The 16946-nt window shown below is 58.9% G+C and overlaps 1 protein-coding gene across 2 annotated transcripts; it reads left to right on the top strand.

Moving 5' to 3' along the window:
* Positions 1–57: 57 nt before the first annotated feature.
* On the top strand, positions 58–15465 carry MAP3K11 (mitogen-activated protein kinase kinase kinase 11). Of its 2 annotated transcripts, XM_033861072.2 has the most exons (11): positions 58–1277; positions 5947–6127; positions 6316–6464; positions 6570–6745; positions 6885–7128; positions 7630–7743; positions 8427–8562; positions 8655–8746; positions 13583–13990; positions 14332–14363; positions 14599–15465. In XM_033861072.2, the coding sequence occupies exons 1-11, from the start codon at positions 539–541 to the stop codon at positions 15271–15273; spliced, it is 2946 nt and encodes a 981-aa protein (XP_033716963.1). In that variant the 5' UTR covers positions 58–538; the 3' UTR covers positions 15274–15465. The 2 variants fall into 2 exon arrangements, with proteins under 2 accessions (XP_033716963.1, XP_033716964.1); XM_033861073.2 differs by lacking the exon at positions 14332–14363 and having other exon boundaries at positions 59–1277; positions 14599–15069.
* The last annotated feature ends 1481 nt before the right edge of the window (positions 15466–16946 follow it).

The following is a 16946-nucleotide window of genomic DNA, read 5'->3' as shown; positions in this document are numbered from 1 at the left end:
GTGAAACTCCACCCTCCACCTCTGCCTCCCGCCCCCGGGGCCAAAGTACAAAGGGAGGAGGAAGAAGGGAACGGGGTTGGAGCCATCGGGTTGAGAGAGCCCAGCCGGGAAGAGGCAGCTTGGCCCAGCTAGAGACACTCCAGCCACCCCCTGCGCAAAGAGACCCAACCGGAGTCCAGGCGCTGCCCCTTGCTGGCCCCACCTTACACTTGGCGGGTGCCGGAGCCAGACTCCCAGGACTGCTCCAGACTGAGGGACGCCCGGGCCCCTCTGTGCCAGCGATGGTGAGACGCCGGAGGCCCCGGGGGCCCACCCCCCGAGCCTGACCACACTGCCCTAGGTCGCCTTCCCCCGGAAGCCCGAGATGCGGGGGGCCGGGAGGCGACACTCCTGGCTCCCCAGAGAGGCGTGGGTCTGGGGCTGAGGGCCAGGGCCCGGATGCCCAGGTTCCGGGACTAGGGCCTCGGCAGTCAGCAAGGGTGGGGACCAGGGGCACCCAGGGAAGGTCCCCCACACCCACCAACGCCAGCTCCCAGCCATGGAGCCCTTGAAGAACCTCTTCCTCAAGAGCCCGCTGGGGTCATGGAACAGCGGTGGCAGTGGGGGCAGTGGGGGAGGCGGCGGAGGTTGGCCAGAGGGATCCCCGAAGGCGGCAGCTTATGCCAACCCTGTGTGGACAGCCCTGTTTGACTACGAGCCCAATGGGCAGGACGAGCTGGCCCTGCGGAAGGGCGACCGTGTGGAGGTGCTGTCCCGGGATGCAGCTATCTCAGGCGATGAGGGCTGGTGGGCGGGCCAGGTGGGAGGCCAGGTGGGCATCTTTCCGTCCAACTATGTGTCTCGGGGCGGCGGTCCGCCCCCCTGCGAGATGGCCAGCTTCCAGGAGCTGCGGCTGGAGGAGGTGATCGGCATCGGTGGCTTCGGCAAGGTCTACCGCGGCAGCTGGCGAGGCGAGCTGGTGGCTGTGAAGGCAGCTCGCCAGGACCCCGATGAAGACATCAGCGTGACAGCTGAGAGCGTGCGACAGGAGGCCCGGCTTTTCGCCATGCTGGCACACCCCAACATCATTGCCCTCAAGGCCGTGTGCCTGGAGGAGCCCAACCTGTGCCTGGTGATGGAGTATGCTGCCGGCGGGCCCCTCAGCCGTGCCCTGGCTGGGCGGCGTGTGCCCCCCCATGTGCTCGTCAACTGGGCCGTGCAAATTGCTCGTGGGATGCACTACCTGCACTGCGAGGCCCTGGTGCCTGTCATCCACCGAGACCTCAAGTCCAACAACAGTGAGTTTTGGGGAGCATGGGTGGAGGTTGGCACGGCCCAAGTACACACCTACTAACAACGCTTAGCTGAGCCTACCTGGGGATCTACTAGAGGCAGGAGTTCCTCCCCTAGGGGAATCTGAGTTGACCGGGGTGCCCGTGGGCTCACACTAGCCCCAAAGCAGGAGTTCCAGGCACCCAACAGAGTCCTTCACGCCCCATCCCCAAAAAGAGTCCTTGATCCCAGCTCACAGCTGCCAAGTTAAAAAAATTGGAACCTCTCACGTGGGCCGTAAGCAGCTTGCCTAACCGTGGCCACTACCTCAAGGAGGGAGGAGTGCTGGGTGCTGGCGCCCCCTCATCTGCAGGGAACTCCCCTGAAGTTCACCGTTGTCCTGTTGGTGCCTCCTCCCCCCTCCACTTGTGGTGGGCAGCTCCTCCAGAACAGAAATCTCAAAGGGGGAAAAACCACCCTCTTCCCCTGCCCCGTGGTGGTCAAAGCTGGGGCCAGGGATGGAATTCTGGCCCCACCCCTCCCCCCCTGGCTGCATGATCTCTAGCTGGTTATTTCAACTCAGAACCTCGATTTCAGACTCTGTAAAAAGGGAGTGATCGGGAGGGTGAAACGGCTTAGCAGGCTGGGCATCCGATGCCCGGTACACAGTGGGTCCTCAGCCATGGGTGTGGATGTTTGAAGGCTGGATCACCAAGAGGGCTTTGCCTGGAATCAGCACTTGGGAGTGGGCGTGGCGGGGCTAAGAAAGACTCAAGCGGTAAGGCACTCCATCTCCAGCCATTTCAGGTCCTACACGCTGCCCAGCCTGGGCCCAAGACAAGCAAGTGGCAGGTTGGGAGGGCTTTCTGAAGCAGACGAGCTTCACACCGAGCCCAAAGCAGGGAATGTTCAGGAGGGACCCAGTTGGATGCAGGGCCTGACAAGAGCAAAGGCAAGGAGGCAGGCCGCAGCACGGTAGTGGGTACCTGGGCTGGGCCTGCTGGGGGCTGAGGTGCAGCTGTAGAGCAAAGGAAGGGCCGGTGAGGTCACTGGAGAGGCACGGGTGGCTCTTGGAGGGGTGAGCATGGATATTTTGAGCCTCCTGGCCTGGGCTGAGCATGGATAAGCGGCTTGTGGGGAGCAGAACACCAGGGCCCAGTGATATCCAAGTCCTTGCCAGGGCCAGCGGGGCCTGGGGAGGCCTGCCAGCGACCCCACCCACTCCTCTCATCCACAGTAGGGGGCAGATCCCACCTCTCAGCCTCCCTCCTGGGCCCTAGCCATCTAGGGACCCCCACTCCCTGCCCCAGCCTGAGGGGGATTCCCCGAAGGCCTGGGGGGAGGGGACTCCCGTCTTCTGTTTTTCCTCCAGTTTTCTTTCCAGAAAAAATGGAACAATAGCCCAGGCTCCTGCTCCCCACCCTCCCCACCGCTTCCTGCGTTTCCTGCTGCCCCTGAGCCGGCTTCCTGCCCCTGCTCCAGCCTCTGCTCTCTCCCCAGCCCAGCTGCCTGCAGGGGAGGAAAGAGCTGGGGGTAGGGGGTTTGTGGGAGAGGAAGGAGCCAGGGATTGCGCCCCTACTCCCCCCCAGTTCCCTCCCAGAGTCTGGGTGGTGGTGAAAGGCAGGCAGGGTGCCCTTAGCCTTGCTGAGCCTGGCCTCCCACCTCGTAGACCCCAGTTCTAGGCCCGGGCTGCTGTCTGCGGCATTGGCGGGGGGAGTCCCTGGGATGGGGGGGGTGCAGGCAGGAAACAATGGCGTGATTTTCCTGGACAATGGGGGCCTTGTGAGGAAGCCTGGCAGGGAGAGGAGGGGGAATTCTCTAGGCCCACGAGTCACAGGACTGACCAGCCAGCCCAGCCTGGGCCTGACCTCCCCCAATTCTCCACCAAAGGACCCCCGCCCCCATTGGAGACCTGAGCCAGGCCTCCCAGAAAGGAGAAGTAGGGACCATGGGAGGGAAGCGGAAGAGGCGTAAGCTGCCTAGGCCACTCCCAAGCTTCACAGAGGCAGCCCAGGAAGGGGGCTGGGGGCCAGGTCCCTTTCAGAGGCCAGGGAGCCCTAACGGGATGCTGGGAGGGGGATCTCTAGCCCCTTCTCCTCTGAGTGACCCCTGACCGCCCCATCCCCAAGGTCTACATCAGACACCAGAAGAGCAACTTGGGTTGGAACAAATTCAAGGCACTTGGAGAAAAGCAGGGGACACGGAGGTGAGGATAAGGCTTCACAGGTGTCAGGTCAAGCTGGGGGGTAGGAGGCGGCAGAAAGGCCACCAATAGAAAGAAGTCCTGAGACTTCGAGTGAGTTGCTGCCCCTCTCTGGACTTCAGATTACCTGACCGAAAAAGGGAGGCTGGCCTCCCAGCTCGAGATACTGGCGCAGAAGGTGATTCACCAGTCTGTGAGGTACCACAAGTGGCTAGAGACCCGACTGAGAAGCAGCCGTCAAGAGGATGGGTGGGTCCTGGCACCAGAGGAGGCGGGAGTCCCTCCCCCCAGCCCCAGTACATGGATCCCTTTGCCTGGTCCCTCTCCAGCTGCCTGCCCCAGCCTGCTGCGGCTCTTCTCTGGAATGAACTTTCGCAGAGCTTACTGAATGGTCCAGTTCTGAGTCTTCAACAGCCGGGCCGGAGGCTGTTGTGAAGCTGGGAGTAAGATGTTAGAGGTTGGAGGAGAAAGTCAATCTGAGGGAGATTAGCAGCAGAGTCTTTAGGACAACTGTCAGATCCCGCGCTAAAGCTTTAAGAAGCGTGATCTCGCTGGACTTGCCTGGCGGCTCAGTGGTTAAGACTCTGCGCTTCCTCTCTACAGGTGGCACGGGTTCCATCCCTGGCTGGGGAACTAGGTTCCCACATGCCGCTTGGTGCCGCCAAAAAAAAAAAAAAAAAAAGGTGATCTTGTTTAATACTCATGATGATCCTCTGAGGTGGGTTTTGTCGTCATGCCTAGCTTTAACTGTTCAGTACTCAGCCCCAGTTTGGCTAAGAGGAGAGGGTAGATTGCAGGATCATTCTCTGAATTTTGAGAAATTGTGGGAAGATTTGCCAGGCACGGTGGAAGGATGAAGATGGTTGTTGAGGGCATAAAGACGTCAGGTAGGGCAGCTGATAGGCAGCTGGATCGACTTCTGAACTGGAGCTCCCAATGTGGGAGATGCCAGTGAGGAGGGGGCAGCTGGCACCTGGGAGAGTCCAGGACAGCCTGGGGGCAGTGGGCCAAGGTCAAGGGGAGGCCAGGCTCTGAGGAACGCCAGCATTGAAAAGGCTAAGGGTGGGGAGGCCCTGAAGGAAACAGCAAAAGCAGCCAGAGGTCCTGGGAGCCAAGGACAGCAGGGAGGGGTTGAGCAGCAGTGCCAGATGCCCCCAGGAGGCCCAGAGAGCTCGGCCAGCAGCAGGATCAGGAGTTGTGGCTTTAGACCTAGAAAAGCGAATACCCTGCTTCTGTCACCTCCTCTGAGAAGTCTTCCCTGACTCGCCGGGCTGTATTAGGTACCTGTGTCCTCTGCCCCCACTATGGTGCTGTCACTCTGGGCAGGATTGCTGAGAGGTGTGCCCTGAAAGGACGTGTGTTCAGAAATGTCATTGGCTTGGATGCCACTTCTCTACAATGCAGTTGGCTATAACCAGAAAAGTAGAGAGGCCTCTTCAGAACCTTGAAAATTCTATAATTTTGTCCTCTTTTTATTCCTCTAAAACTTCTCTCCTTTGAGCCATGCTTTTCCTGGTGAGAGATTTGCAAGCTGCTGCCTCTCCTCTCTGTACAGAGTATGGTGGCCCCATTTGGGACAAAGCCATCAGCCCTTGCCACGTCTATCCACTACTACATTTGTCCCAAACTCCTTTCTAGCCAAGAACCACCACTTTCTTATACCCCCTTCTCTCTCTTCACATCCAGCTGCATCAGTGGATATCTTTTGGAATCTTTCCCCTGGGAGCGGCTGCGCTAGCCACAATGGGACATGGACACCAGGGGTCTGTAGTGCCTGCTGGGCTTCCTTTCTCACGAGGGGGTTCCCTCCTGCTCCCCACCCCGAGGCAGGTTCTGATTCACACTCCTGCCTCAGCAAAATGACAAGACACAGGTTTCTCTTGAAATCAAAGTTACAAATGCTGAGAGGCTGCCATATTGCCCACTTCTTTCTTTCTTTTTTTTTTTTTGGCCACACCGTGGCATGCGGGGTATTAGTTCCCCAACCAGGGATTGAACCGTGCCTTCTGCAGTGGAAGCGTGGAGTCTTAACCACTGGACCACCAGGAAGGTCCCCATATTGCCCATTTCTATTCCGTGCAGTGTTAGGAGAAAGTTAGAGCACTGGCTTTGGAAGCACACAGACCAGGTCGTGGCATCTGCTTTATTTGCATATGCCCTAGGTTAAATCAAATTATTGCTCAGTTTCCTCTTCTGCAAAATGGGGATAATGATGTCTACCTCATAGACTTTTTTTTTTTGTGAGTGCTAATGCTGAGTGTAAAATGCCTGGCCTCTGGTAACCCCTTGGTAAATGTTTCCCAGCCTTGTGCTTATTGTCTGATTCTACCCCAACCCCAGCTATGAGCTCTCCAGGGCAAGATTGAGACCAGTTCACCTCGGTGCCCCCAGTACCCAGCCAGGATGTCTGTCAGATGACAGTTTGCTCCCAGCTCCTCCCTTGTCCCCACCACCTGAGCCTGGAGCACCACAGCCCTTCCTCTCTTCCCCAGTTCTGCTGCTGCAGCCCATTGAAGGTGACGACATGGAGCACAAGACCCTGAAGATCACTGACTTCGGCCTGGCCCGCGAGTGGCACAAAACCACGCAAATGAGTGCTGCAGGCACCTATGCCTGGATGGCTCCTGAGGTTATCAAGGCCTCCACCTTCTCTAAGGGCAGCGATGTCTGGAGGTGCGGCTGGGTGGAGGCTGGACAGATATGGGGCTGCAGAGGGCAGAGGTGGCTGCCAAAATCTAGGGCTGGGCAGACAAGCAGAGCCCAGAGGGAGGGACACAGACCACTGAGCTCTTGGTTGCCTTGGGATGAAATGGCAACGAATAAGTAGAGGAGGGGCCATAGACCCTTTGTCTCACCCACAGTTTTGGGGTGCTCCTGTGGGAACTGCTGACTGGGGAGGTGCCCTACCGTGGCATCGACTGCCTTGCTGTAGCCTATGGAGTGGCCGTTAACAAGCTCACACTGCCCATCCCATCCACCTGCCCCGAGCCCTTCGCACAGCTCATGGCCGGTAAGGGGATGGGGCAGGAGGGTGAGGGGCAGAGCTCCTTGGCCCAGGACATATCCACTCACAGACCCCTTCTTATCCTGTCCCCCCTCCACTCCGTTTCCCCAGATTGCTGGGCGCAGGATCCCCACCGCAGGCCCGACTTCGCCTCCATCCTTCAGCAGTTGGAGGCACTAGAGGCGCAGGTCCTGCGGGAAATGCCGCGGGACTCCTTCCATTCCATGCAGGAAGGCTGGAAGCGCGAGATCCAAGGCCTCTTTGACGAGCTGCGGGCCAAAGAAAAGGTGGGAGGAGTCGGGGTCCCAGGGTTGGAAGGGGACGCCGGGAAGGAATGTCTCCCCGGTTTCCATGGGGCAGAAGGTGGGGGTGAGCGTCTGAGACCGTACCCGACTGACTCCACCGCCTCCATTGTCCCGGGCACAGGAACTACTGAGCCGCGAGGAGGAGCTGACCCGCGCGGCGCGTGAGCAGCGGTCACAGGCAGAGCAGCTGCGGCGGCGCGAGCACCTGCTGGCCCAGTGGGAGCTGGAGGTGTTCGAGCGCGAGTTGACGCTTCTATTGCAGCAAGTTGATCGCGAACGGCCACACGTTCGCCGCCGCCGCGGAACCTTCAAGCGCAGCAAACTCCGCGCGCGCGACGGCGGCGAGCGCATCAGCATGCCGCTCGGTAAGGGGCGGGTCCCAGCACGCCGCCCGCCATTGGCTTCGTGGGCGGAGGGGTGGGGTCAGGCGGGTGTGCTGGCCACACCGGGATTGGTCTAGGGCGTTGGTGGGTGGGCCTGTAAGACGAGGCTGGAAGGGGAGGGGCCCGGAGTGTGTTTTCGTTTGTGGGCGGGTTTTGGCGGGAATATTTGCATGTCGGCCTGGGAATGGCTACGGCCGGGAAGGGGCGGGGCTCATGAAAGTTCTGAGAAAGCCGAGGGAGTGGGGTGGGCCGCTCCTGGGAATCTCCGACTCCGCTGCGCTTCTCCGCGTGAGAGGTCTGCTTTCCTTACGGAGAGCCTGGGGCCCAGGAAGGCAGTGAGGCCGACCCCAGTCACCCAGCCACTGTGCCAGGCCCTGTTCCAGCACTGCCTGCGTGGCCTGGGAACTGCTGAGGGGCCCTGCAGGTTAGGATCCAGTCTCTCCTTCACCACAAACCTGCGCCCTGCTTCCCCCCCAACCCCAGACTTCAAACACCGCATCACCGTGCAGGCCTCTCCCGGCCTGGACAGGAGGAGAAACGTCTTCGAGGTCGGGGCTGGGGACTCGCCCACCTTCCCCCGGTTCCGGGCCATCCAGTGTAAGAAACTTCGCCTCCCCTTGCCCATGCCCTTACCACCAGACCTTATCCTTTTGTCAGTCAAACCTTATCCTTGGAAGTAGATCCCACACACTGTCTCCTCCTCTTCCCCCCTGCTCCCAGGCGCCCTCCCCTATCTGTCTAAACTGGTACCTCTAAGTTCCCCAAGCAGCATGCATTTTACAACTTTTTTCAGTCTAGCAATTGTATGACACTATGTCCCATTCATTTTCCTAAACACTTTGCTAATATTAATTCCTCACGAAGACCCTGTGAGGTAGATGTCCTTGTTATTATATAAGTTTTACTGATGAGAAAAGTGAGACAAGTAACTGCCTAATGTTGCACAGCTAGCAAGTGGCAGAGTCAGAATTCAAACCCACGCAGTTGGCTGTAGTGGCTGTACTAACTGCTAAGTAGCAAATGCCGGGTGAAGAAGGACTAGATGAGATGCCTCACTGCCAGTCCCAGGACCCACACCCACCTACCCCAGTTCCGTTCAGATTCTCTGTGGCCCAAAGCTCACCCTGGGAATGGGATGGGGCCCAGCCTGACCCACACCCCACCCCAATCCTCCAAGAAGTTGCCCCTGGAGCTTGATTCTCATGATGGGAGGACAAGGATCAGGGTTCTTGACCTCAGCTCAGACTCCTTCCATTCCCCCCTCCCCCTGCCCGCCACAGTGGAGCCTGCAGAACCAGGCCAGGCATGGGGCCGACAGTCCCCAAGACGTCTAGAGGACTCAAGCAATGGAGAGCGGCGAGCATGCTGGGCCTGGGGGCCCAGTTCCCCCAAGCCCGGAGAAGCCCAGAACGGGAGGTGAGTGCCTGAGTGCCACCCACCGAGTGTCTTCTGCCTCCCAACAGTCCTGAGATTCACGAAGCACAACTCCCCTCTCGTCCCCTCACCAGGAGAAGGTCCCGCCTGGACGAAGCCACGTGGTACCTGGATTCAGATGACTCATCCCCCTTAGGATCTCCTTCCACACCCCCCATGCTCAATGGTGAGTGGCCTTGTCTCCCCCCAGCAGACTGTTGCTGCACTCCTGTGGGTCCTATGGGCAGGCTACAAGAAGCCAGCCTGCAAGGCAGGCCATTCCTAGAACCCAGGTCTGACCCATCAGCCCACAACTGAGCTGGATCCAGCCTAGGCCTCAGGGACCCTATTCAGGGCTGGCCTGCAAGAGGGCTCTCCCCTGGCCCTGTGGCAGCTGCTGTGCCCTCAGCAAGCTCTAGGGAAGACAGGAAAACAAGGAACGGTGCCCCGCATTTGGGACCCAGGGGAAGCTGGGCCGAGAGAAGAGAAGGAAACTGTGCATGTGGGGTGGAGCTAGAAAAGTGGCTGCCACACTGTGCTTCTCAGAGTCCCTTCTGGGGAGCCTGTAGGTGGAGAAGAGGATAAGAAATCTGAACGGGTGGGGATCTAGGGCCTACTCGCTGCATCTGGGGCAGTTCTGGACTTTTCTGTTTTCCATAATGGCAGTAGCACTTACTGTGTGTCAGGCATTCCATCCAAGCAACAATCTCATGAGGGATTATTATACCCATTTGAGAGACGAGAAAACAGAGGCTCTGCGAGGTAAAGTAATCTGCCTAAATCCCCCAGCTAAGGATTTGAACCCAGGGAGACTTTGACTCTCATGCTCGTAGTGAGCTTTCCCAGAAACTTTCACTTGAAGAAAGGGTTTCTCACATACAAACTACTTGGGAAGGTAGGGGGTTAGCAGAAACTGGGGCTCCTGTGTCAGAGGGACAAGGGCTCAGCTCAGCACTGCCCAGCATTGGCAGGGACTAGAAAGTTGCAGCCTCCCTTGCCCGTGGGTCCCTTTAGAGCCCCCAGCTGTACCTGCTTCTCGCAGCCAGAATATAGGACCTGGCTTAACTGTTATCAGACCAGAGTCCTATTCAGCAAACAAGTTAGACTCACTCCTCTCACCCCACCCAGCGCGTCACCTCCACCATTACCTGAGCTACATTTCACAGTAACAATAACAGCAAACGTTTATTGGGTCCTTCCTGTGTGCCATTTTATAGAGGAGGAAACTGAGGCACAGAGAGGTTAAGTGGTTTGAAATAGGGCATACAGCAGAACAGGGATTTGAGCCCAGGTCTGACTCCGGAGGCAGGGCCCTGGAGCCCCGTCTGCCACACCATTTTCTGCTCCAGCAGTTGCATTGCCCCAAGCTAGCCGTGCTGCCGGCACTGAACTGAGAATTGGAAGGCCAAGGGGGCTGCTTGTAGTCACCTGCTCTAGAATGCCCCAGGCCAGAAGGGTCAATGGAGAACTTGAGGTCCTGTCAACCTGGGTGTGTAGTCTGAAGGAGCCCCTGACCATATTCTGCAGATCCATTTGGCCTTATTCTCCCTGAGCTCCTAGGAGCAGGGACACAACGGCCTGGACCCCATCTTTCTCTGGCTTGCCCTCTTACCTAAAAGGATGTCACCTGTCCCAGCCCAGCTGCTGGCTGAGCACTTGGTTCCCCTGGTGCAAGCCCACCCTCCAGCCATCTTGGGCCCACCTACGAGTGCATGACCTTGACCTCCCAACCACCCACAGAGTGAAAAACCTGGCTAAGAATCAAAGACCCTGTGAGACTGTCCCAGGCATTAGCCACACCACCGGGGAGCCCCAACTCCCACCCCTTGTCCACACCTGGGTGTTCCGGCCCCTGGGGAACTGGTTGCAATGAGTGGCAGATTGGTGGGCGCAGTCAGCCTGCACTGACAGCAACTGCCGCCTGAAGCTTGTTGCCCTGGAGCCGCTAACTACCACGTGGCCGTGTCCTCTCTGTGAGGCCCCACAGAAGCGATTTCACCTTCGTCTCTGGGTCAAGCATGTTTTTTCTCTTTGTCCTCAACAACAGGGTTGCCAACTCTTACTGCCAGGGAGCTTAGAGGCAAATTAAAATCCTTGCCGAGTTACCTGGGGCAAGTCGCTTACTTTTGGGAACCTCGGTTTCTCAGAATATCGGCCTCAGGAACTCCTTTCCATTCTTAGTTTGTGTGCTGACCTCCAGCTTCACTTCACTTTGTTCCATTTTTCTTGCCTGTTTTAAACATGTTTTTCCCCTGTTCTGTTTAAACTCACTGTAAATGATCAGTTTCCTCACCTGTACAGTGGCGTAACAGCAGTCACCTTACATGGTTGTCACAGGATTGTAAGAGTGGACTCTTCCATCCAACATGTATCGACATATATTATGAGCCAGGCATCAAGGTGCTAGAGATCAACACTGCCCTGACCTTGGGGAGGGCCTAGTCTGGTGGAAAAGCAGACTCAGAAATAAACAAGGACAGTAGGGAGTAGTACGTGGTGGGGCGAGGGCTCTACAAGGCATAACGTGAGCAAGAACCGCACAGGTTAATGGGATTCTGGCAAAGCTTCTAAACGAGGAAAAACCTCTTGTTTTCCTCTCCATTCTACTCACTTCACTTCTGACACTAGATGCCTGGGGGTTTTCCCCACACCGACCAATTCTGGGACACCAGCTGGGGGTCCTACAATCCAATCCAATTCTAACACTGCCTACCTGGAGTTAGTTTGTGTCAGACCCCACAGGTTAAGGGTTCAGGCCCACAGGACTGCTCCTCCCCACTTCAGACACCAGTTGTACGTTCGGGTTGTCACCTGTGCTCCCCACCGACCAGCTATAAATCAGAGGTCCCCACGACCCCCTCCTCAGATCTGATGATTTGCTAGAACAGCTCACAAAGCTCAGGAAAGCCATTTACTTACTAGATTACCAGTTTATTAAAAAGGTTACAGGTCAAGAACAACCAGATGGAAGAGATGTGTAGGGCAGAGTATGTGGGAGGACACAGAGTGTCCACGCCCTCTCCAGGCACGCTACTTTCCCAGCACCTCCACTGGTTCACCACCCAGAAGTTCTTGGAACGCTTTGGCTGGGTTTTTGTGGAGGCCTCATTACATGGACACGATTGATTGCTTAAATTCTTGGCCATTGGTGATGGGATTCAATCTCCAGCTCCTCCCCTTCCCAGTGCAGGTGGAGGCTGAAAGTTCTAACCCTCTAATCATATAGTTCGTTCCCTTGGCAACCAGACCCCATCCTTAGGAGCTTTCCAAAAATGACTGCATCAATATGAACTCAGATGTGGTTAAAAGATCTCCTTATGAATAACAAAAGGCGCTCCTTTCACCTTTATCATTCTTACACTTAGGAAATTCCAAGGGTTTGGGGAGTTCTGTACCAGGTATGAGATGAAGACAAAATATATACTTTTTTATAAATCAGAATGTCATAGCTTCACAGAGGATGTGACATCTCAGCTGGGTCTTGAATGGTAAATAAGGGATCACTGAGAGCCGAGGTGGGGAAGGTGTGCTGAGCGGAGGGAATAGTGTGTGTACAGCCGTGGGGCCCACCACACCTGAGGAAGAGGAATCCAGGTTGGAACTCAGAGGGAGAGCTGAGAGCCAGGGACTCACAGGCCTGAAGCAGCAAGTGGGGTTCAGGCCTGCATCCCCTCGGTCTGTGGAGCCCAGTGCAGCCCCAGCACATGGGCCAGCAGATGTTTGTTGAATGAATGAGTGAAGGTGGAAAGGCAGGCAGGAGCCAGTTCAGGAAGGGCCTGGAAATTGATGGGGGACTTTTGAAGCAGACTTGTCTTTAGCAGATTTGCATTTTAGAAGGCAGTGGTCACTGCAGGGGTGGGGTGGGGTGGGGGGATAAGAGTCAGAGAGATGGGGGGAATTCCCTGGCGGTCCAGTGGTTAGGACCCCTGTGCTCTCACTGGCAAGGGCGCGGGTTCAGTCCCTGGTTAGGGAACTAAGATCCCGCACACCGCATGGTGTGGCCAAAAAAAAAAATAGAGAAAGATGGGGTAAGGGTTGTGGCTGAGGACAGGGACCCCAAGCAAAGTCCTGGTTCATAGCAGAAACTCACTTTTCCCAGCTTTGCATTTCTTCCTCTGGACACCCAGCCCAGCGCTCCACTCCAGGCAGGCCCAAGGAAGAGAGAGAAGGCTTTGAAACCCAGACAAGGAGCTTAGACTTTCTTCTAGTGGCAGTGGAAAGCCATGGCAGGTTCTAGAGCTAAGGAGGACCTGACAAAATTGGGGTTTGTGGGAAGCCATCACAGACTGCCCTACGTCCTCAATGACAGGTTCCCCAGACCCACCCCAGGTGGTCTAGAATGGAGTCGGGCCAACCCTAGGCCCACAGGTTAGGACACAGATGTCCTGAAATCCAGGGCAGTTCAGGCTTAGCTGAGCCCTTAACCTCTCCAAGCCTGGGCCATGAGGATCAGACAACATAATGCCCCTAGATCATTCAGCTCAGGCCTGACGCAAACAGCTCATCTCTCTGAGCCTCAACTTCCTCATTTCTGGAATAGGGACAGTGATGCGTGCCTCTCAGGGCTGTTGTGTACATTGGAATTGACCTGTGTGCTCCCGCTGGAGGGGGGCGGGCGAGCAGAAGGACCAGGGCTGCCCAGCCAGGAAGGAGGTGGGCACAGAGCATGGGTCCCAGACCTGTCCCCGGACCCCTCCAGATAATCCACTGAGGCCCCGATCTGGCCTCAGCTTGCTTGCTGGTGGATCCCCTGCCTGCCCTCCAGCCCACCCTCCATCTCTGGGCTCCAGGGCACCTGGTTGCCTCCCAGGCTTTGCTCCTGCTGGTTCCTCAGACTGCGATGCCCACCCCACCTTGCCCGGCCCCGCCCCTTCTGAAAGGCCAGAAAGTGTCTCTGCTGGGGGAGGCGCGGCGGCCTGGGAGGAGTTGGGCTGGCCGTCAGAGGGGAGCAGAAGCCAGTCCTTGCTCCAGGGCCGCCGAGGGGTCCCCCCGAAGTCGGCCTAACCTGTGTACCCGCCACCAGGTAACCCCCCGCGGCCGAGCCCGGAGCCCGAGGAGCCGCGGCGGCCGGGCCCGGCGGAGCGCGGCAGCGGCTCCGGGACGCCCAAGCTGATCCAGCGCGCGTTGCTGCGCGGCACCGCCCTGCTCGCCTCGCTGGGCCTCGGCCGCGACCTGCAGCCCCCGGGTGGACCGGGCCGCGAGCGCGGGGAGCCCCCGCCAACGCCCCGCGCCCCGCTGCCCACGCCGTCCCCCGCCGAGCCGCCCCCCTCTCCGCTCATCCGCTTCTCCCCCGAGATGCCGGACGCCCAGGCCTCCCCGCTGAGCCCCGACGCCCCCGGCTCGCCCTCCCCCGCGCCCCTGCTGCTGGAACTGGGTGTCCCCGCCGGCCAGCCATCAGCCAAGAGTCCCCGGCGCGAAGAGGAGAGGCGCGGTGAGTGGCCTCTGCCTGGTGACAGAGGGGAGGAGGGGCTGGTGGGGACGCGCAGGGCAGTACAGCCGGGGCCACAGCTGTCTGCTGACCGCCCCCTCAGGGCGATGAGGATGCACCATAGGGAACTGAGTTCCCCGTTCAGCCATCCATGGGGATGGGGGCGGGCAGGGGCCAGGCCAGGCCAGTTGTGAGATAATAGAAATGAAGATGATGACGCTAGCGAACTCCTACAGGTTGCTTACTTGTGCCAGGCACTGTTGCTAGTGCTTTACAGAGGTTGCCTCATTCAGTTATGGAAACAAGGCTGTGAACTAGGTACTCTGGTTATACCTGTTTTTCAGATGAAATATCGAGGGATTCCAGGCTCCCACTAGTAAGTGGCCGGGCTGGGATCTAAGCCCAGGTCCCTCTGCTCCAGAGGACTCCTCACTCTTAACTGCTACGTAGTAAACAGATGCGCCCCCAAGCATGAAGGGCCGTGGAAGCTATGAGTCCCGTAACTCACTGTACAGATGAGGAAGCTGAGGCCCAGAGCAGGGCAGTGCCTCCCGGGGACACCCAGGAGGTGGTGACTGCCTGACCTCGGCCCTCTCCCCCTCCCTTCATAGGAAGCGCCGTCTCGCCCCCACCAGGGATATCACGCTCTGCTCCTGGCACCCCAGGTACCCCACGCTCACCGCCTCTGGGCCTCATCAGTCGACCTCGGCCCTCACCCCTTCGCAGCCGCATCGACCCATGGAGCTTTGTGTCAGCCGGGCCACGGCCTTCACCCCTGCCCTCGCCACAGCCTGCACCCCGCCGGGCACCCTGGACCTTGTTCCCAGACTCAGACCCCTTCTGGGACTCTCCACCCGCCAACCCCTTCCGAGGGGGCCCTCAGGACTGCAGGGCGCAGACCAAAGACGTGGGTGCCCAGGCCCCGTGGGCACCAGAGGCAGGGCCCTGAGTGGGCCGGGCTGCTCCCCACGCGCCCACCGCCCTCCAGGAGCCTCAGCATACACTGGAATAGGAGCCGGTCATGCCTCTGTAGCTGCCTTGGTTTCGCCCAGGGACCCCGCCCCCCCTGGGGGTCAGGAACACTACACTGCACAGGAAGCCTTCACACTGGACGGGGGGCCTGCACCCCTCCACACCTGCAACGTGCAGGTCCCCCGACTTACCCGCCCCACTGGGGCCCGACACTGTACCCAGCTGGTTGGGAGGACCAGAGCCTGACTCAGGGAATTGCCCCCAGGGGTGGTGCAGGGAGGAGGGGAGGTGCAGGGGAGAGGGGCCGGCCTTAGCTGTCACCAGCACTTTTGACCAAGTCCTGCTACTGTGGCCCCTGCCCCAGGGCTTCGTGCCTGGGCCCCCCTGCCCCGGGGGTCATTTGGGGCCGGGGCTCTCTGGGTGCCTTCCTGCTGCCCCGGCCAGGGTTGGGGCCATGGCCTCGGGATCCAATGAAGCCAAATAAACTCCCCAAGCTGTCTCCCCAAGCACAGCCTGTCACTTTCTTGGAGGTAACCAGGGGATCCAAACCGTCACATGACCCTGGGGACCTCATGCCCTCAGCATGGGCCTAGGCTGGGATGCTCTGCACCACATCCCTCTCCTGGGATCAAGTCCGCTTCATCACCAGGCATTCAAGGCCCTTCTCAGCCTCCCTGGCACCCACATGCTCGGGCCTCACCCATCTTCTCCCACCCTCACTAAGCCTTTCCCACCATTTCAAGCAACTGTGTTTGCTCTGATTCTTCCTGTTGCTGGGTGGTCCCGGCTCATCCTTAAGGCCCAGCAACAACATCACCTCCCCTGGGATGCCCTCCCAGCTATGCTGCTCCCACCCCAGGCAGCTCGCTGAACTCAGGAGCCCACAGCCCTCCGGGTGGCATCTTGGTGGTTTGTCCTGGGTTTGTTTCTATCCCGTGGTCTGGATACAAGAGGGGGCCCCCACCCTGACACCCGGCTCCACTCAAGCTTCTCTTAATGCCATGGGGTTCTGCGGACTACCCCTCCCACACCACGCCCTACGGCAGGGGACCCTGGGCTCAGCCCCTCCATGGTTTATGGGAGGCGGGGTCCAGGCTCCCTCTCCCCGTCCCCTGCGCACTCCATGGCAGCCAGACCTACTGTGACTCCAGTGTTTACCAGGGTGGGGACTCAGGAGGGCTGGGCATGAAGGGTTCTCAGGAAGCACTGAGAGTGGAGGGAGCATCATCTGTCCAGGGAGCTCCGGGCATCCTCCACTCCTGTCCTCGCCTCGCCACCCTGCCCCACCTGCCCTCTCCCACTCCACAGCCCAGGCCGCCACCTTTCCATCCGGGATGCCTGCACTAGCCCCCTCCATAGGTCCCCTGAGCCACATGTCCTCAAGGCCCTGTGTCCTGACCCCCAACTCCGCCCCACTCCAGCAGGCCTCTGTTTTTCTCACCACCCTAGCTCTTCCCCACCTGGCCTGGCCTCTTCTCTTCCCCAGCTGAAATGCCGCTCCTCAGAGGAGCTTTCCAGGTGATGCTCCCCCGGAACTCTCCCCCAACACCCGGGGCGTTTCCTTCAGGGAGCTTGTGATGATGTGAACTTGTCCTGCGTCCTTGCCAACAGGCTTCTTGTGGGAACACCAGGAGGGCAGGGACCTGGTCTGTCCTCTCCCCTAACGTCCTCTGGGTCCGGGCACCTGCTGAGCGGGTGAATGGGGTCTGTGACTGAGTGAGCTCATCCCTGAATAAACCACCACGGTGTGACTGGGAGCCGGTCAAGTTACCTCTCGGGGTCTCGCCTTCCTCCATCCCGCCCCGGACCACCCACCACCCGACCACCCAGCTTTGGCGAACTGGGCAAAAAACTTCTTGCCCCAGAAATGGGGAGGAGTTATCCAGCTCACCTCCTCGCCTCACCCTCCCAGCCCCACTCACCCCAGCTGCTCTCCCAGGCTTCCCTCCCTCGCCAGCCACCCACGCTGCACCTCCTCCCAGCCCCA

Source organism: Tursiops truncatus, chromosome 8 (genome assembly GCF_011762595.2).
Source record: "Tursiops truncatus isolate mTurTru1 chromosome 8, mTurTru1.mat.Y, whole genome shotgun sequence".
NCBI lineage: Eukaryota > Metazoa > Chordata > Mammalia > Artiodactyla > Delphinidae > Tursiops > Tursiops truncatus.
This window is presented reverse-complemented; position numbering and strand designations above follow the sequence as displayed.